Consider the following 17,682-nt stretch of genomic DNA (forward strand, 5'->3'; position numbering starts at 1 on the left):
ACCCCCTAGAGGAGGTGACGGACCCCCCCCTCCCCCACTTGTAAAATAGCACTTTACCACTGCTTACACCTATATGCCATTTTATATGCTGTGAGATGATATCGAGCCTTCATTGTAAGAGTTGCAGGTACACTGTGTATGTGCGTATTCAACTGGAGCGCCCGGTACATTAATGGGAAACTCTAGTTTGTACATGTTCAATACATTTGTAACACTGTACACTTGAACGTTTTTTTTCGGTTCACCAAAAAAAAATCTCACTCCAAGCTGAACTCAAATGTTGGCAGCCCTGCACTGTGCTTGCATTTTTGTAATGACAATAAAGTAATCTAATCTAATCTAATCTATTAAAAGGATCAAAAAAGTTAAACATGTTGCATTTAGCTTAGCTGCTCGCAACACGTTTTTCAAGTCATAGTAAGCTAGCTAACGTAACTCGTCTCTAAAAGTGAGGTTTGCAAGTTAGCTAGCAGGTCAAATGTTTATAAACACCACAGCAGCGAACCACAAGTAAAAACAATATAAATAATATACAAACAAGCTTTTAATGTCGCTTGTTGGTACAATATCTGCTGCTTTTACCTTTTCTCAGACTGCAGACCGCTCCCCTCCATGTGGCCGCCTGCAGGGAAATGTCGATGCACATCTGCTGCATGCTGAATGCAGCATTAGAAATTCACCCAATCAGATAGCTCAAAATTTACATTTTGTTAAGGCCACTTCCTACACGTGCTCCCTGCTGCTGTCAAAGTCAGTGTAAACTAGTGTTGCGTTAACCTTCACTGCACATTAATAACAAATACACTTATAAAGTCCTGTTTGTGAGGAGGGTGGTTTCCAGATAACAGAAAAAAACAGCATGGCAGGTTTTTTATGACAACGTCAATAACCGTGCTTTGTAGTCAATGGGACGTTTACAAATATGTAGTTCATGTCTTTGTTATTAGCAGGAACGTGAATTGCTAATAATATTGACAGGTTTCAAAATATAAATAATGGATTTAGAAATGAATACAACAAAGACCAAACCACAAGAAATTAATAGTAAATACCCTTTTAATATTAAAGAGGGCAGAAGCTTTGTAAACATGTTACAAACTGCAAAACCATCAGTCAGTGTTTAGACTCAGAGCAAACTAAAAAGGCAGTTTAGAATAAAATATCACACAACAAGCTGCATATTATTTCAAACTTTGGTTTGCATAAATAATTGAGGTCTTGTTAGCTCTGATAAGGCAGGTTGGCTGCTGAAACATTGCAAATCTTACATTACACACAATGTATAAAATTGGAGGTATTCAAACATGAATTATTGTAGGTAGGCTAAGCATATTTGTTAAGTGTTAGCACAGCTAAGTGTTGATCTGTCGGATTGGAAAACTCATCTTTCCACTTTTCTTTCATTTGTTCAATGTTATGTGGAAGTCTTTTTTCTAGGGCGCATAAAACAAAAGTTTTTTTTGTGAGTGAGGGGTTAGCTCAGTTACTGAATAATTACAGTATAACCGCACTCAGCTGAATACGTTCAGGCAGTTAATCTTCTTTCGATTTGGCATATTTAATTTTCTTTGCCAAAGAAATGGCATCCAGATGGAGGTTGCGGTTGAGAATGACGGAGCCGCAGGTGAGAGCTCCTGCAAGAGCGCCAGCAAAGCCACACAGAAACACATCCTGACCTGCAACACAAAATGGGATGATACTGTAAAGTGTTGTGAGGAATTACAAGTGACCTCTGATGATACTGTGCTGCACGGATGGGCTCACCTGTCAGATAGAGGTTCTTCAGAGGAGTTTGAGGTCGCACTGTAGCGTTGAGTTCAGGGCTGAATCGGGCGATGCCGTGATCCGCTCCGTAGATTTCACCCTTGGGGGCTCCGATGTAGTGTGTGTTTGTAATGGGAGTGCCAGCATCGATGTACTCAATCTATAACAAAAGAAAACAGGCATATGAATACCTAGTTTCAGACAATGGTGGTGTTATAATTAGGAAAAATAATTAAAAAAAATAATAATACTTTAAAGTAAAAACTTCTACAGACAAATTGTAGAAGTGCATACTGTACCAAAGAGAGTGACAGCCTACAGAGAATACCATTTGCAATAATCTCCATAATATATAAAAAGGGACAGATTCATAAAAAATACCTTGTCTCTGGTTATCTTGGGGAAGATATCCATCAGCACCTCCAGAATCGAGTCAATGAATATCTGTTTCAGCTCTTTGTATTCAGGCGCTCTGTTGTTCACTTTGTCATCCTTCCACTCTTCAAACCACTCGTACTTTGCAAAACTGACCAGACTCAAGGTGGACTTCCCTAATGTGAGGAAAGAAATTAGAGAATATTTGACTATACCAGAGAATTGTAAAGCATTGGAAATTAATAAATAGTGTGTCAATGTGTTCGCAATAATCAAAAATGTTACAAATCTTATCGCTCTTTTAACTAAATGGATCAGGGTTGGTTTTAATGACACTATGAGACAACAATAAGTGAGTTCTGATTAAAAATATATTTTGTTTTATACATCAATCATTCTGAATCTTGCATTAACATAGTTTCACTGTAAACACGGAAGAACTGACACACTGCATCACGTCACAGCCTCTGTACCTGGTGATCTTTCCTCCCAGGTCGAATCTTTAGCCGATGGAGAGGCAACAAACAGAAGTGGTACACTTTTAGCTGACTCTTCCCTCTTTCCATTCAAATATTTCTCCGTCCTGTCAAGGAAATGATGTAGTTCTGGTGAATTCACAGATACAAAATAGATGAAGTAGACTTATTCCGTTCTTACTTTAAATATCTAAATGAAGATATCTTCTAATAGTAAAGAAAGTACAAGTATTTACAGTGACTTAAATCTCCATGTGTTGTATATCTTCATGTTTCTTTCAGACACAGTGTTTTACATCAGATCAAAGTCCATGTGAAGTTTTAGAAAAAATAAATTAGGGATTTTGAGATGTAGTTTGTGTTAAAGTTGCCATGAATTCAAAAACTAAATAAAATACCGTCCTTACAAACTAAATAAAATAGAAGCTTTTAAGTTGCCAGGTCTGTGTTTGGCTATTCCTCAAAATTATTACAATGAAAATCAAAAGATAAAAGAAGAAGGTCAACATACAGTTCATCAAAATTGTTCTCGGTAAAGATCCAGTAGTTGTCTGCCTTGAGGCCCAGATCCTCCTTAGTTCCTTCAAGACCCAGAAAAATACTCAGGCCTCCTAGACCGTTCTTCATCATGCCCAGCTGCTGTTGGATGGCTGGATGAAAGGATCAGATTAGATTCAACTTTATTGACATTGCACAATAATGCAGTTTGCATCTAATCATGAAGTTCACAGAGTAGATAAGCTGCAGGTGAGGTTACAGTACATACACTAGTGTGGGTTACAGTATACTGTAGAAAGAAAAAGTGCTGGCAGGTTATATTTACAGATAAGGAGCAGGGTTTTAAAACATAGGAGATCCACATCATACAGTACAACTTTATCAACAGCTCAGAGATAAGTAACATAAAAATGTTATCTATATGTGGGAAGGATTGTTTCCATACAATTTTGAGCCAGTAGGAACAAAGTGCCCTGAGCAGGGAAATGCTTATTTGGAGAAAAACGCCATTGCAGGGATGGGAAAACAATTTATTTTATGTAATTTTTGCTGTCCGATATTATGGAATACGCTCCAGGAGCATTGCCGAGACAGTAATAGGTCCAATAGTGCAATAAATGTACTATATGAATGTAATAAGGAATTCTCCTACTTTTATTCAACTTCAAAATCAGTGGTGTAGGCTATGCTGACCATACATTTTTTTTATTTCCTATATGTAAACTAGCTGGACTAGCTTATTTTAAATGATCAATTACACAATTTGGATAACATAAGCAATTGATTTAATTTAATGTAATAACTTGATAGCTAATTAACACATTCCACAACAGCATACAGATCATACAGACGGTCTGAAATCTGCTGCAAAATGAAACAAATCTCACCGTACTTTGCAAACTCCGCAAAAAAATATTAAAATGGTAAATGTTTAAGAATGAATTACCTTACGCTTGACTTGCATGCACAGAGCTAGATGGAAACAAGCCGCGAGTCATTGAGTAAGGGGAGAAAACTGAACCATACTTTTTGCAGCTCACACTGAAATTATTGCTCAACTTATCCATCATGGAAACAAACTCCAGTCTTTCGTAAAATGTGCTGCTATTCTCGATTTTATGTCATTTGAATTGAGTCATTTGGGTTTTTTGGCAGACCAAAAAAAGAAAGTATATATTGATGTTGTCACCTTGGCATTTTCTAGACTAAAGGATTAACTGATAATAAAACAATCATCATTAATGAATAAATGTTAAGTAGAAACTGAAAATAATCATTAGTTGAAGCATGTATTCCCTACCTGGCATGGCCTGGAGCTCTTTGGGCAGCAGCTTCTCGTAGGTGTTGAAGATGCCAGCATTAGAGATGACCATGGGGGCGCGGATATGTATTTCCTCCTGGCCTTTCATGACGCTCACACCTAAAAGCATGAAAAAAACAGCAGTGAATATCTGATCAGCTGGAGCTGCGTGCTGGGATTTTGTATTGAAACACTCAGGAAATCACACCCACCATAAGCCTCCTTGGCGTCATTGAACAGGATGCGGTTGACTGGAGCTCGGACTAGAACCGCACCACCAGCCTTCTCAATGATGGGGATCATGTGGTAGGCAATTTCACTGGCTCCGCCTTTTGGGTACCAGGCACCGTTCAGGTAGTGAGTGACCAGCAGGCTGTGCATAGAGAAACTGGTATCTTTTGGCATGTTACCTGCAGGTCAGAGAAATAAACAAAGGCCATAAGCAGAATACTAAAGAATACATCTATTAAGCCATTAGGACTGTGGCTTGGCCTACCATAGGTGCCATAGATGTAGGTGAAGACGGCCCTGAGATCCTCATTCTCTGTCAGTTCATTGACGACTTCTGTCAGGCTGTGGGAGGCCATTTTGAAGAAGTAAGACAGACGTTTGGCCAGACCGGTGTAGACCAGGAACTTTGCCAGGAAGGCAGGGCAGATCTTCAACATAGCGAGGAGCCAAATGCCCCGCCCAACTTTCTGAAGACAGAACACACAAGACACACAGATGAGGGCTGGACTGACACACACTTATACGTGAGCGCAATCATAATAGTCTGTTTCTGTATGATTGATTGATTGAATGATTGCATTAATGGTTATTCAGACAAAAACTAAAGTGTCCAAAGGTAAACATGTTAGATTAAAAATTCTTATTTCCAACATGGGAATAAGATTTTAGAAGAAAAGACAAGCACAAGACATTTAACAAAAAACAAACCAATCAAACCAAGCAGACAAGAAGTTAAGAAAATACAATTGATATACACTGTATGTATTTTGTTGTGTGAAAATGGTTAGAATGGACCTTTTAGTCTGACCAAAACGCATCACAAAGTTGGTTATTGTGTAGTGTCCAAAAACGTGGGAGGTCACAGTGACCTTTACCATGGAGTACATTTGTGCCAAAGATTTTAAAGAATTTCTATTACAAACCCGAAAACATTTTCCAGGCTATGGCTGTTGCTGTCGGCCAAGCATAAGAAGAAGTAAAAAGTTGTACAAAATTGACGGTACCACTTTACAATAAGACTACCCTTGTAAAAGGGTTTACAAATAGTTTGTAATTCATTTATTAATTAGGTTGTGAACACTTTATAAATCATTAATAAGCTTTTATAAGACATGAGATAAACAGGGCAACTGTGACCGGTTGCTTGCCAAATAGTGAGCCCACAACTGCTAAGCCTTNTTAAATACTTGTATGTGTGTAGATTAGAAAGAGGTAAGATAAAGGATCTGCAGTATTTTATGAAGTATTAATCGTATAAAGGTCAGTTTCATACAAGTAGAAGTGTGTATTTTCCTGGTAGTAGGCTGTCAGTAATGGCTACGCCTCTCTGTTTGGTCTGGTAGATCTCGGCAGACTGGCAACTTTAAAAGTAGCTCTCGGTTCAAAAAAGGTTGGGCACCCCTGTGCTAAGCCTTATATTGGCTACTTAGCTTACTTCGTGTTCTTCATCAGCCAGCATCCTTGGTATCTGTTGCTCACTGAGTTGATTCTCGCTAAGCCAATATAAGGCTTAGTCATCTTGCCAAATAGTGAGCCTGTGTTCATGTATGAAAACTATGTTAGAACTGGTTTATAAATGGTTCTTAATGATTAATAAAGTTTTTAGAACCTAATTAATAACCTAATTATAAACCCTTTATGAATCCTTTATAAGGGTAGTCTTATTGTAAAGTGGTACCAAATTGACAGATAAGATAAAGAAAAGAAAGTGACAAGCCTTTTCATCTGTCTGGCAAAGCAAAACACTGTTGCAACTCAGTCTGCAATATCGCAGAGAGTTACTCTGACCTTTGATTTACTAACCCTTGAGCCCCTGAAAAATATCAGTGATGACACCACAACTTGATAATGAAGCTTCTTTGTGTTAAAGTACGGTACAGTTTATAATCACAAGTTCACTGGGGGAAAAGGCATTGAAATGGCTAGAATATCACTGAAAGATATTTGACTCTAAATGTCTCTATATCTGGATCAAGTTGTTGTATTGCATCTGCATGTAGTCAATATTCTGTACGATTACTTTAAACCACCCAATGACAAAACTGTAAAGCAAAACAAACCTTGCACAGTTTGATATAATCGTCGATGGCCTTCTCCTCTCCAGGGAAGCACTTTTTCAGCTCCTCTGGGAAGCGGGTCCTGCCACTGTAGATGGGATACCTGCGGCGGTTCTCTGGAGGTCCCAGCACGACCTGATCATAAGGGTTGTCCAGAGGCTCCCACTGCAGCTGTCCGTCAGTCATGTTGTCCAGCATGCAGCGGAACGGCTTGTGTTCCTGCAGGTCCCCGATGTAGTGGATTCCTGCGGGAGGAAGAGTAGAGAACAATGCAAGTTAACATCTTAGTTTTGCAATATTCAGAAATATACAGAAAATGATCCCCTCATCTTATAAATGTGCACAACTATCCATTTTTTTAAGGTGTAAGATTTTAATGAGAAGAAGAGCCATTGTTCTCACCAACATCAAACTCAAAGCCCTTCTCAGTGAACGTGTGGCAGCATCCTCCAGACCGGTCATGCTGCTCCAGCACCAGGACCTTCTTTCCAACTTTGGCCATCAGCACTGCAAGCCCAAGCCCACCGATCCCACTGCCGATGATGACCGCATCCAGGTTTTCAGGTACTTTACTGGCCAAAAATCCTAAAGAAGTTGCACAAATGGCAAAATAACCAAAAGATCTGAGGAATTTCAGAGGAGAACGGCACGGCACGGTTTCACTGCGAGGCTCCACTAGCACACCCCCCCGTCGAAACAGAGGGCCTCATCATATAACGCCTCAAGTTGGCCAGGGACGGCCCTGGTTCACATCATCTCTAAAAGGAAGCAGCAAAGTGTTGCCAATGCTAAATTGAGTGGAAAACTGAATTTCATCGTATAAAATACTGAATGACAACTGATTGTTTCGAGTCTATGGTAAAATTCCCACTAAGCATGTTGCCACAAATGTTCATTCCTGCACAACCAGATTCTCTATTCTCAATAACATTGCCCTGCAGAGTCGAGGACAGAAACACAGAAAACATATTACTTTAAACAGTTTATAAAAGAACTTCACGTCAGTTTACAAACTTTATGAAGATACTGTAAAACGACCTTGGCAGTGTTGTAGCCTACTCACCCTGCTTCAGCACTTTATTCTTCTCTTTCCTGTTGTGAACCATCTTTTTCACCGGTTCACGAGTGTCCTTCTCAAAGGGGTTAGGCCCGGAGCTGCCGAAGACATATTTTAATACAAATATGACCAAAGCTACACAAAAAATCACAACACTAAGCAACATCGTGCCGGTTGGTGAAACACTGTCCAGCGGGTGTTCAGTTCCGTGTTCACGCGTGTAAATCAGGTGTAAATACGGCCTGCTTGAGTGACAGGACATGCAGCATGATTCTGGACAATGAGAGCCTTTCTTTGGGACACGTCAGGCAGATTCAACCAATCAACGTGCAGTGCTGTGTGAGAGCGACTCCTCGTTTTAAAGGAAAAGCGAGACGACCTGTGTGCCTCAACTGTGTTACATAATGCGAAACAAAGGGGCTATGACCCCAGAGTAACTTGTGCAAAGAAGTGAACATAAACAAAAAACATTCTTATTTATATATAAAAAAAAACTATAAAAAAAGATAGCACTACGAATTATCTTCCTTAATACATTTAATGCCGTGTACCTATTTCATTTTTACAATTCACGTTTTTTTGTGTTTTATTTGTTAATTGTTTTTTTTTCATATACATTTGTTGAGTTACATTTTTATTTTATTTCTACACTTTCATAAAATCGCAGAAACCAATTAATATTTCTCGTTTAAATAGTGCTGTAAAGATAACATGTAGTATTATTATACAATAGTATAAATAGGAATAGGCCTACTGTACATACAGCAGAGGAAAACAGAAATACATATTTGAGGTGTTTTTCATATAGGTTTTTTACCCGTTGAGTCATGAAACTGATTAAGAGTACCCCATGTTGCACACCTGTTAAACACCTTGTAAAATGTATGATTAAATAAAAAATTAAGGTTATCAGTTTAATCAAAAGTAAAGAAAAGTAAAGCACTAAATATCACTTGCTCATTGTTGGCCATGGTCAGTGATTTTACAAAAAAGAAAAAACATTGTAACCGACATTCACTTAAAGCTAGAAAAAGGAACTTGAGGTAGACTAGTCTTTTTTCCAATGCCTTAACGTAACTTGACAAGAGTTTATTTTGATGTGTAAACTTGTAAACTGAACGAAAAAGCGACTTTAAGCAATTTCTTGATTTTATTTTTTTGCTCAAAAAAAGAAATCTGCATCTTCACATTCTTTTTTTTCTGCATCATTACAGCACAAGACCCATTATTTGTTTACATATTTGTCCAAGTTCGACCAAGATTTTACATCAGAAACACTTTGAAGCAGGGCATTACCCCAGCAATCATCATCACCCACTCTGCACAATGTCCTGGAGTCCAGACGGCCTTTCACAGGACCAGTTTCAACATGCACTCTGAATCCTCACAGGTTGCAATTTATGAGACACACACCTTTTCATTTGATTTGATGTCATCTGCATGATTAGTGTAGAGCTCCAGATACTGTTTTGAGGTGAAATGCTACTTGCAGTGCTCATAGTTCATATTGTGTCTATTTTATTTTTCTTTCACTGAATTAAGCTCATAGGAGCATAATATTAGTGACTTTATATCATCAATGACACATAATTAAACCAACATTATTTCCCTATGCACTCAAGACATACACAGTTAGTGCTTTGTGTATTAAAACTTGTTGCCACATCTTTCAGTTTTCTTGTGGGTACATTGTATTTTGTTATATTAATATTTATAAGACTTTGTACGATTTCCTCAGGCAAATTACAGAATGAGCTCAAAGTCCTGCAAAACACTCAAGCACTCTCCATTTTGACCTAAGCTCTTTATGACCTTTGCAAGTATCCTTACAAATCTGAACCCTATTGATAAATGTGTTGTGTAACCCCCACCTCAGAATCGCATCAACCTCTCATCTCCTTCCAACTGAGGTGGTCCACTGTTATCAAGCTGTGTGTCAGGCCTTGTGTTAGTGCAGTAAGCTGGGGAGCAGGGTCAATTTATTTAAACAGATGATAAAAACTCCAGAAGGCATACACATCTTCCCCATGACGATTGGTAAGACAAAAGGTTTGATAAGAAAAATCCAAAAAGACACGTGTCGAGAAATCTTAAAAGAAGCCAGCACCTGGTTTCCACTTTTGGTATTTATTACCTCATCCTTTTGACCCTTTTTCTCTTTAAAATATTTGTTGATCATTTTGATTTTTCTTTGTCTCTAAAACTTAAGAATGACAGATTTGTTTTAATTGCAAAAAGCACTTCCAACATTAAGGAATAAAACAAAACAAGTATGTTCTAGTCTGCATGTGTTAGGGCATAATCTGCAGTAAAGTTTGGTATTATTTACCTGTATTACATTTAGTAGGTATGCCATACACCATGCAAACTGTTCCTGTATGTTTGGTACAAGACAGCTATCAGATAAAATACAGTTGTTTGGGATGGTAAAAATGGCTTAAGGTCTATGTGATCGAGGGAGGAGGAAGAGCAGTAAACTCTCCCAGCCTTCCTGCCTGGCAGCGGTAGTGCAGGTCATAGTTCAAAAGGTCAAAAAGTAAAAATGGGCGGTGGGGTTTCCTTTCCTGAATCAGGAAGTCATCAGTCCATCCGTCAGGTGGTGAGTGCGATGGTGCTGTCTCCTGGCCTGTTGGTGACACTTGTGTATGGCATAAAGGGACGTCACTGCAGTACCAACCCAACCTGAGAAAAGAAAACGTCAGCCATTAGGAGAACAGTTGAAGATTGAAGATCCCAGCACTGAAAATGATTTAAACGTTTTGTAACGAACAGGTAAGAAACTTGTGAGACTTGTGTATATTAAAATTGAAAAATCCAATCTATTCTAAGCCTTTGGTAGAGAAAAAAAAAAAAAATTAAATGTGTTCGGACTTTTCAAGACCCTCAGATACCCGGGTTTTCAAAATGCCACTATAAAATGAGAAAATAAAAGTTGACCTGGGACATGTACCTTTTCTGAGCCCATGCTGGGACACTTCCAATTGTACAGATAATACTGTAGATTTCCATCACCAATGCCGAACTTAAGCTTCTCCAAGAAAGTCTTGTTTTCCATTAGATCCAGTGCATTGAAGACGTCAAACCCTTTCTGTATAATGAGATGAGAAGCAATAAAAACCCAAAGGTTCGCTGAGAATAAACTTTTCAGAAAACAGACACATTGGTTAGAGAGGAACACACCGATTTGGCTAGGATGAGGGCGTCAGACATCAGGTCGAGCATGGGGGTGGTGGTGTGCACGTTGTAGAAGGAGTATGCTGCCTTTAGACTGCGGTGCACAGGGTGGTTCATAATGGTAGAGGGCAGTGTGTAGAAACTTAGGAAATCCGTTACTTTGCCATCATTCTGTAAAGGGAACAATATTCTTTTTAATAACGTTTCCCAGTGTAAAAACTAAACTAAATGATGTTTTTATAAAGAATAATTCACCCACAAAATGACCATTTGTAAATGTTAAAAGCAAAACATCCATATATAAAACACACGCGACTCGTGCAGTATAACCAGGCATGCTCGCAAGTTCCGAAAAATGATTTCTTTTCTAATACATTACCCTTTACAACACTTTACATAAACAGTTGCAGGTCTGCATTGGCGCCAGTTAAAGGATTAAGCGAAAATATACGTGTTGTTAAATCCAGCCCATTTGCATGAATTCTTAAAGACTTTTCTTCATTTTTTTTGTTTCTTTCATACAAGAAAACCAAGGACTCAATGTAAACATTGGATCATTTTGTGGCTGAAGTATTCTTTTAAGACACAATCATTAGAAAATGTAACTGTTAAAAATATTTGGAATTTTCTTTTTACCTCCACCAGGTAAGTGTCGATAATATTCTCCCTGGGAAGTAGCCAGTGTTCCACCTCTTCCGGTGTCATGGCAGGCACCAGGTTGAACTGGTTCAGGTACCCACGGAGGAGGCGATGCACCAATGGCACATCCTTCTTGGTCATCACCCGCAGACCTGGGGTCTTAGGAGCCTGAAGGCGAGAAGACAAGGGAGTCGCAGAATGAAGGCGTGGCAAGGCAATGTGCTGTATTTGTGTTTCGCAAATATGCGTGTTTTGTCACAAACCTCCGGCAGACGGTACAACTTCATGGTGCGCTGCATGGTCATGTTCCTGCTCAAGTGGGAGAACTTCACCTCGATTAGTTTGCGTGGGTTTAAAGAGCGATGCCAGTACCTGAGAGAAGACAAGATTTGTGAGTACTGCGGCCCAGCAAAAGCAGATTTAGAAGAGTATGGGGGTTTTCTGTCAGGCCCACCTGCATGTGCCCACAGGTTTGGGCAGGACCACTCCAGCAGTGTAAACAGCCTGAAAGATTCCCTGCAGGTTGACCCGTCTGGTGATCTCTCTGATCAGAACTGGAGCGACTCGTTTGGAGCGAAGCTTCTTATGGACGCAGAGGAAATTGATCTCAACCATTTTCTTCTCACTAAGGATCAAGGACAATAGTTCATTATGTGGGCAACACATTAAAACAAAAAAAATGACAGTACATTTATAAAACGGGCATTGATTTGATATAATTAAATACTTTTTATATTATAATTAGATAAGACAGAATATAACAAAAGCTTCTAAATATACAAGTGCAAAACAACTAACCACAATTCTGAAAATACGATTCAAATAACACCCAAGACAATTTGACAAACTGAAAAGTATAGGCTTTATAACAGTTGAAAGGGCAGAATAGTTCGGTGGAGTGCATTAGAGATTGCACACGTTTACCTAATAAACTGGTCATTAAGTGCATGTATTTTGGAGTAAGAACAGAAGATTTCCTGAGATCAATGCATTTAATTCAATCCACTTACATGTCATAGATAGAGATGTTAGCAGGAATGGCACTGATGAAGCCTACCAGCTTCTGGTTGGAGTTAACCCTGACCCCACAATGCCACTGGGGCAACCAGCCGGGGGGCCGCAGGGCCCTGAGAAAGAGAAAAGTCCATTTTACACACACATTACCGTAATATAATGTAATTCCTTATGTAGAAATAATATAGAGCCTTATTCATATATTTATCATAGATGTATTACCATGTGATATATCATATTGGTAAGTCCTTAGCTTTACACATACTAGTAAAGTGTAAATAAGAAGAAAAACAACTTTTAAGAAAAATACCAGAGCAGGAACTCCGGGGAGTAGTCGAATCGGAACATGTTGTCATCATCTTCAACATAGTTCTCGTTGAGGAGAGTGTAAAGCTCCTTGAGCTGGTTTTACAGAAGGGACAAAAGCAGACATTAAGTTAGACACGGGAGAGTAATGAAGACAAATCGGAAACCGATTTGATTAGAATGTTACATTATTTGAATGATACATAAGGCAAGCAAACTTTTACCATATAAATGTAAATTGTGTGTTTATACACTCTCTTACCACGCCGGCGTCTCCCAGGTCGAGGGTGTCCCAGCTGAAGCCCTGCGGGAGGCTATAGGACTCCTCACGAATGTGATCCTTGTCAGGTTCAATGGAGCCATGTGATGTCACGGTCTCTCCTGAATAAAAACAAAACAGATTCTGACATGAAGGTCGGTGACCTATAATACTGTGGTTATGGGTTTTAAGTCCAAGGGCAGAACTGACAGCTGTGACAGATGTCATACCTAGCTTGGGCACCGGCTGCGTATCCCAGAACTGGTAACTCCTCCGAGTTGCCTCCTCCATGGTTTTGGCAGGACCTTGGCCTACAGAGAACAGTTCAATGGCCTTTTGGATCTCCTGTAGCTTATCAGCTGGCAAGGAATTCACCTGTTTGGAAATTGAACAGTGTTAAAGGGCTAATGTAGCCAAATTAATTATTAATTTCTATTTCATTTGGTGCGATATGTGAGGGCCAAGATAAATAAGAAGTATAATGTTTAATCATGTAGATGTAAGCATGCAACTCAAGAGTGCTGCATTGTGAGCTATAAGGGTACAAACGTCTAAATAGCAAGTCTGTAATAGGAAACTATATCAGGATTTCTGGGTGCTTTAACCGCCCTTGTAGATGAAAAGGAACTCCAAACTTTGGGTAATTACACCTGAAGTTTCAAGATTTTATTTATTTTTATTTAAAAACACGGTATTTCATAGAATGTAGAGATTCATGCCTTGGCAAGGGGGTCCTGGACTGCTTCTGTGGCACCAGATTTCTTCTTCTTTTTCTGCTTCTTTTTCTTCTTCTTAGCCCCAGTGTCGTCACCCAAACCTCTGTCACTGAAGGATAGAAATAGAACATATACATATCATTATTGAGAGAAAAGCCAGGTCCTCGTAAAGTAGAATTGTATATATATATATATATATATTTGATAAAACCACGAAAAAGGTCAAAGTGATCACATTTGACCACAAAAAGGTCAAATGGAGAACTTTCAGTCGTCAATGGGTTCATATTGTGTGCTGAATCCAAATTCTAAAAGCAAGGGATTCAACAAGCCTCTCGGCTTTGTCTCCCCTTCCTATATTTCACATGCAGCCTCATTGGAATATACCGCAATCCATCTTGAGAAGGCTTGAAATCTATCTTCAAAAGTCTTTCTCACAATCCAATCTGAGCAGACAGGGATTTACAGGAGGGAGGCTTAAAAAGACAGAGCATTTTAGATTGAAGGTTAATACAGGAATTTGAAAAACATTTAAAATAAAATAACAAACCTAAAAATCTGCATAATGTCACGTTTAAGTGACCCAAGCGTACATGTAGGGCTGCCTCGACTCGTTTAGCTATAAGTACATGAATCCTAGACAATAAAGTCCTAAAGCAAGACAAATATTTTCACTGCTACACATCCTATTTCAGTAGTGGAATAAAGTCTCCATTAGTTAATCATCTACAATGGTCTTTCAGCAAGAACACACCCTGATCTAATAGCTAAAAATAGTCAAACATATAAAAGGTAGAGAGGTAGAAACATTTGGAATGTGTCCCTCTGCATCAGTTGTTTCTTTGCTGGTACAGGATGAAGCATTTGACAGTATAAACCCCCTCCCACAGCCTGTGTGACAAACCTGTAGAGACACACACCCCCACCCAGCTATCCCAACTTCTGCCCTGAGAAAAACCGCATACTTACAGAGGATAATCTCATTAGTGTCCAAGAGAGGAGAGAGGCCGAGCATTGGCCTGTATTTGTAACACCAGCACAGATGGTGAATCACATGACCTCTGGAAGAAGAGTGTATGGTATATGTGCTTGTGTACATATGTATGTACAAGAGGTCAGTGCGTGACTGACAATGGACAACAAAACATTCAACAGTTTGTTCCACAGGCTTCCATTTGAACAGAGAAGACCAGCCAACAGCCAGAACCATTCTTTGTTTCTGTGCGTGTTGGGAGTGAAGCATATGCTGCTCAAAAAGAGCAACAGTTAAGCTTACATTAGCTTCAATTCAATTAATAAATAGGTTCATCACTTTACCCTTAAAGCAGTGGTAGGTAGGGTAGGAACATATTTAATTTTAATACACAAAATTGTGTTTTATTCACATTAATTAGCTTTTTGCTTTATTGTGAAATATTGGAGGCTTTCAGATTGAAGTCAAACAGCTCACAATTAGGCCATAACCATAGGCCATAACGCATCGTTTTTTGACGAGGTCACAAGCCACAAAGCCTGGGAGCCACTGCATAAGAGCAACACTGTTTTATCATTTGCAGAAAACGCATTTAACGTAATCAGGACACGCCTTAATATTTGCAAGCTAATTATTCAGTCCTTTTAGTTTTGTCACACCGCTTGCTAAACAATAACACAAGCCAATGACGAAAACATTATTTGTAATCAAGCATGTTTTCAACAAGAGAGCTCGTGATTTAGGATGTTTAATATTTGTGTGATTCAATTGGTGAATCAAAAGCCATTCTGACTCCCCAGACCAAAAAACTCCGAACGGAGGGATTGTACGATCAAGTAGCATGCGTTAAATGCAAGTTTTGCTTGTTTCACTTTTGGTTATACCACTGTGTGCACCCAGATTCCCTTACAAGACAATAGGACGTTTGACAGCTATATTAGCATGCAAGCTAACTTGCTAATGTCAACTGGGGTTGCCATGAATTGCACCAGTAATAGGCTGCACGCAATCAGTAGGTGGGAATAATACATCCCCCTGTGCACTAAATAAAACTGATTGGCCTTTTCTGTAAGTTATACGAGTAAAATATCGTATACTGTTTATTACATGTCTACCTTTTAGGCGTACTTTGAGTTTGCTACCCCCCATACTACGCCTTGCTATGTGAGCGACGCTAAAGCCCGCCCACACGAAGGATAGAACGCACTCTCAACCAATCACAATAGAGAACGGGCAAACAAACGGTGTTTCTAACCAATAGGATACAGGCAAATGGACCGGACAACCTCCAACGATGGCTGTCTATGCCGACAGCTCGCCGAGGCTTTTAAGTTTGTTCTTGCTTTGATAAAGTGTTCAGCGACGTGACATATTTTACTCCGCTTTGCTGCAACGCCTGCCTCCTTACCCATCGTCAGAGTGGTGCTCTTCATTTTCACAGTCGCTACAGTGTCCGTGGTCCTCTACATCTTCTTTCTCCGACATCGGTGCTGTCTCATTCTCATCCGCCATCTTCGACCAGGAAGTGAGGAGGCACCGCGTGCCCTCGACGGCTTTAAAGCTCCTCTGATTCTATTGGCTGAGGGCGCTGATGGAAACGTCTTCACTGTTGTCTTCTAGTGGCTGTTTTTTTATAAGAGCCTGTAATAAACACATGCACAGGTTTAGATCTCCCCTTTGGAAAAGAAGTGTTCACGTTTTAGCGTCTTTGAGTTTCCAGAAAAGCGCTATATAAGTCCCATGTGTTATTATTATTATTATTATCTTAGGGGGATAAAACAACTTTTCAATACAGAAAAGGTGGAAGTACTTTCCCTTACTTTTGCAGACACCAAAATACTTGACGTTGATCTAATACTCACAGTGATTATAGATGTTGAATAAATAGAAATTGTCTTTGCAATGGTACTAAATTCAAAAATTCAAAAGATTGTTTTATACATAAATTGCTATTTATTTAAAATGTCAAGTTCAAGGAACTGCCTTGTCACTTTGATCATACATGGAAGTGGAGCCTATAGTTTTCATTTAAAAAAAAAAAAATTCAATAAATAAATCTCATTCATATTTACATAACATTACACACATTGATTATAACACTGAAATGGTAACAAAAAACGCAAATTATTATTAATAATATCCAATAAATGTCAGTCATCCAAAATTACGTAATTGGTGTTACTGCTACACAAAACGCTTTTATTTTTGAAATAATGTACTGTCTCTGAAGTGCCTCCTGTAACAAGAGATCATTTGAGGCAGTGCAGTGGACAAAGACATAAGGAAAGTCAGATACTTCTTACTTTGTTTGTTAAAGGTGTCATTTTATCTTCAAATTTTACGTGCGTCTTTCAAGTCTGTCATTAGTGTTACTCATTGCATAGCCCTAGGGGTGAACATTTGAAAGGGAAAATGTATTGTATTGAAGAGTTAAACGATTTTGATATTGACTGAAGCCATATTTGGTCTGAAACATTGCAGCCATTTTGTTAAAATGGTAGTGTTTTCTCCAAATTGTCACTGTTGTTACCGTCACTCACTGGTGTTACTCTTCTTCCTGGTAACACGTAACACCAGTGACGTTACTATGTAAATAAGCATTGTATAATGTATACAAATAATAAAAATACTTTAAGCTCTACTTGTTGTGGATTCATCAAGTTAAGAGTTAGTTGCTATTCAACAGGTTTTAGATGTGTTTAGAAGGAATATATTTCAGCAGATTTGTATCACCCAGATTCCACCTTTTCTGTAGAATGACCCAAAAACGAAATGAATTCTAAATGAATAAACAGAAGAAGAAAAAATGTGTAATGAGTAATTCATAAAAAAACATGTGACGA

General features: G+C 38.9%; 2 protein-coding genes across 2 annotated transcripts; both read right to left on the minus strand.

Annotated features, from left to right (window-relative positions):
* Positions 1-1,038: 1,038 nt before the first annotated feature.
* LOC104946857 (putative all-trans-retinol 13,14-reductase) lies at positions 1,039-8,020 on the minus strand. The gene is made up of 11 exons (XM_010772747.1): positions 7,765-8,020; positions 7,104-7,286; positions 6,705-6,946; positions 4,910-5,111; positions 4,626-4,823; positions 4,414-4,533; positions 3,127-3,265; positions 2,613-2,722; positions 2,146-2,315; positions 1,765-1,924; positions 1,039-1,676 (listed from the first exon to the last, which is right to left on the minus strand). The coding sequence occupies exons 1-11, from the start codon at positions 8,018-8,020 to the stop codon at positions 1,534-1,536; spliced, it is 1,923 nt and encodes a 640-aa protein (XP_010771049.1). The 3' UTR covers positions 1,039-1,533.
* A 1,440-nt stretch (positions 8,021-9,460) lies between these two features.
* LOC104946858 (glycylpeptide N-tetradecanoyltransferase 1) lies at positions 9,461-16,379 on the minus strand. The gene is made up of 12 exons (XM_010772748.1): positions 16,248-16,379; positions 13,870-13,975; positions 13,381-13,525; positions 13,154-13,272; positions 12,896-12,987; positions 12,582-12,698; positions 12,026-12,196; positions 11,835-11,943; positions 11,569-11,739; positions 10,939-11,103; positions 10,709-10,846; positions 9,461-10,440 (listed from the first exon to the last, which is right to left on the minus strand). The coding sequence occupies exons 1-12, from the start codon at positions 16,349-16,351 to the stop codon at positions 10,420-10,422; spliced, it is 1,458 nt and encodes a 485-aa protein (XP_010771050.1). The 5' UTR covers positions 16,352-16,379; the 3' UTR covers positions 9,461-10,419.
* Between the last annotated feature and the right edge of the window lie 1,303 nt (positions 16,380-17,682).

This window comes from Notothenia coriiceps, unplaced genomic scaffold (assembly GCF_000735185.1).
Source record: "Notothenia coriiceps isolate Sejong01 unplaced genomic scaffold, NC01 NC01_scaffold00011603, whole genome shotgun sequence".
Classification (NCBI taxonomy): Eukaryota; Metazoa; Chordata; class Actinopteri; order Perciformes; family Nototheniidae; genus Notothenia; species Notothenia coriiceps.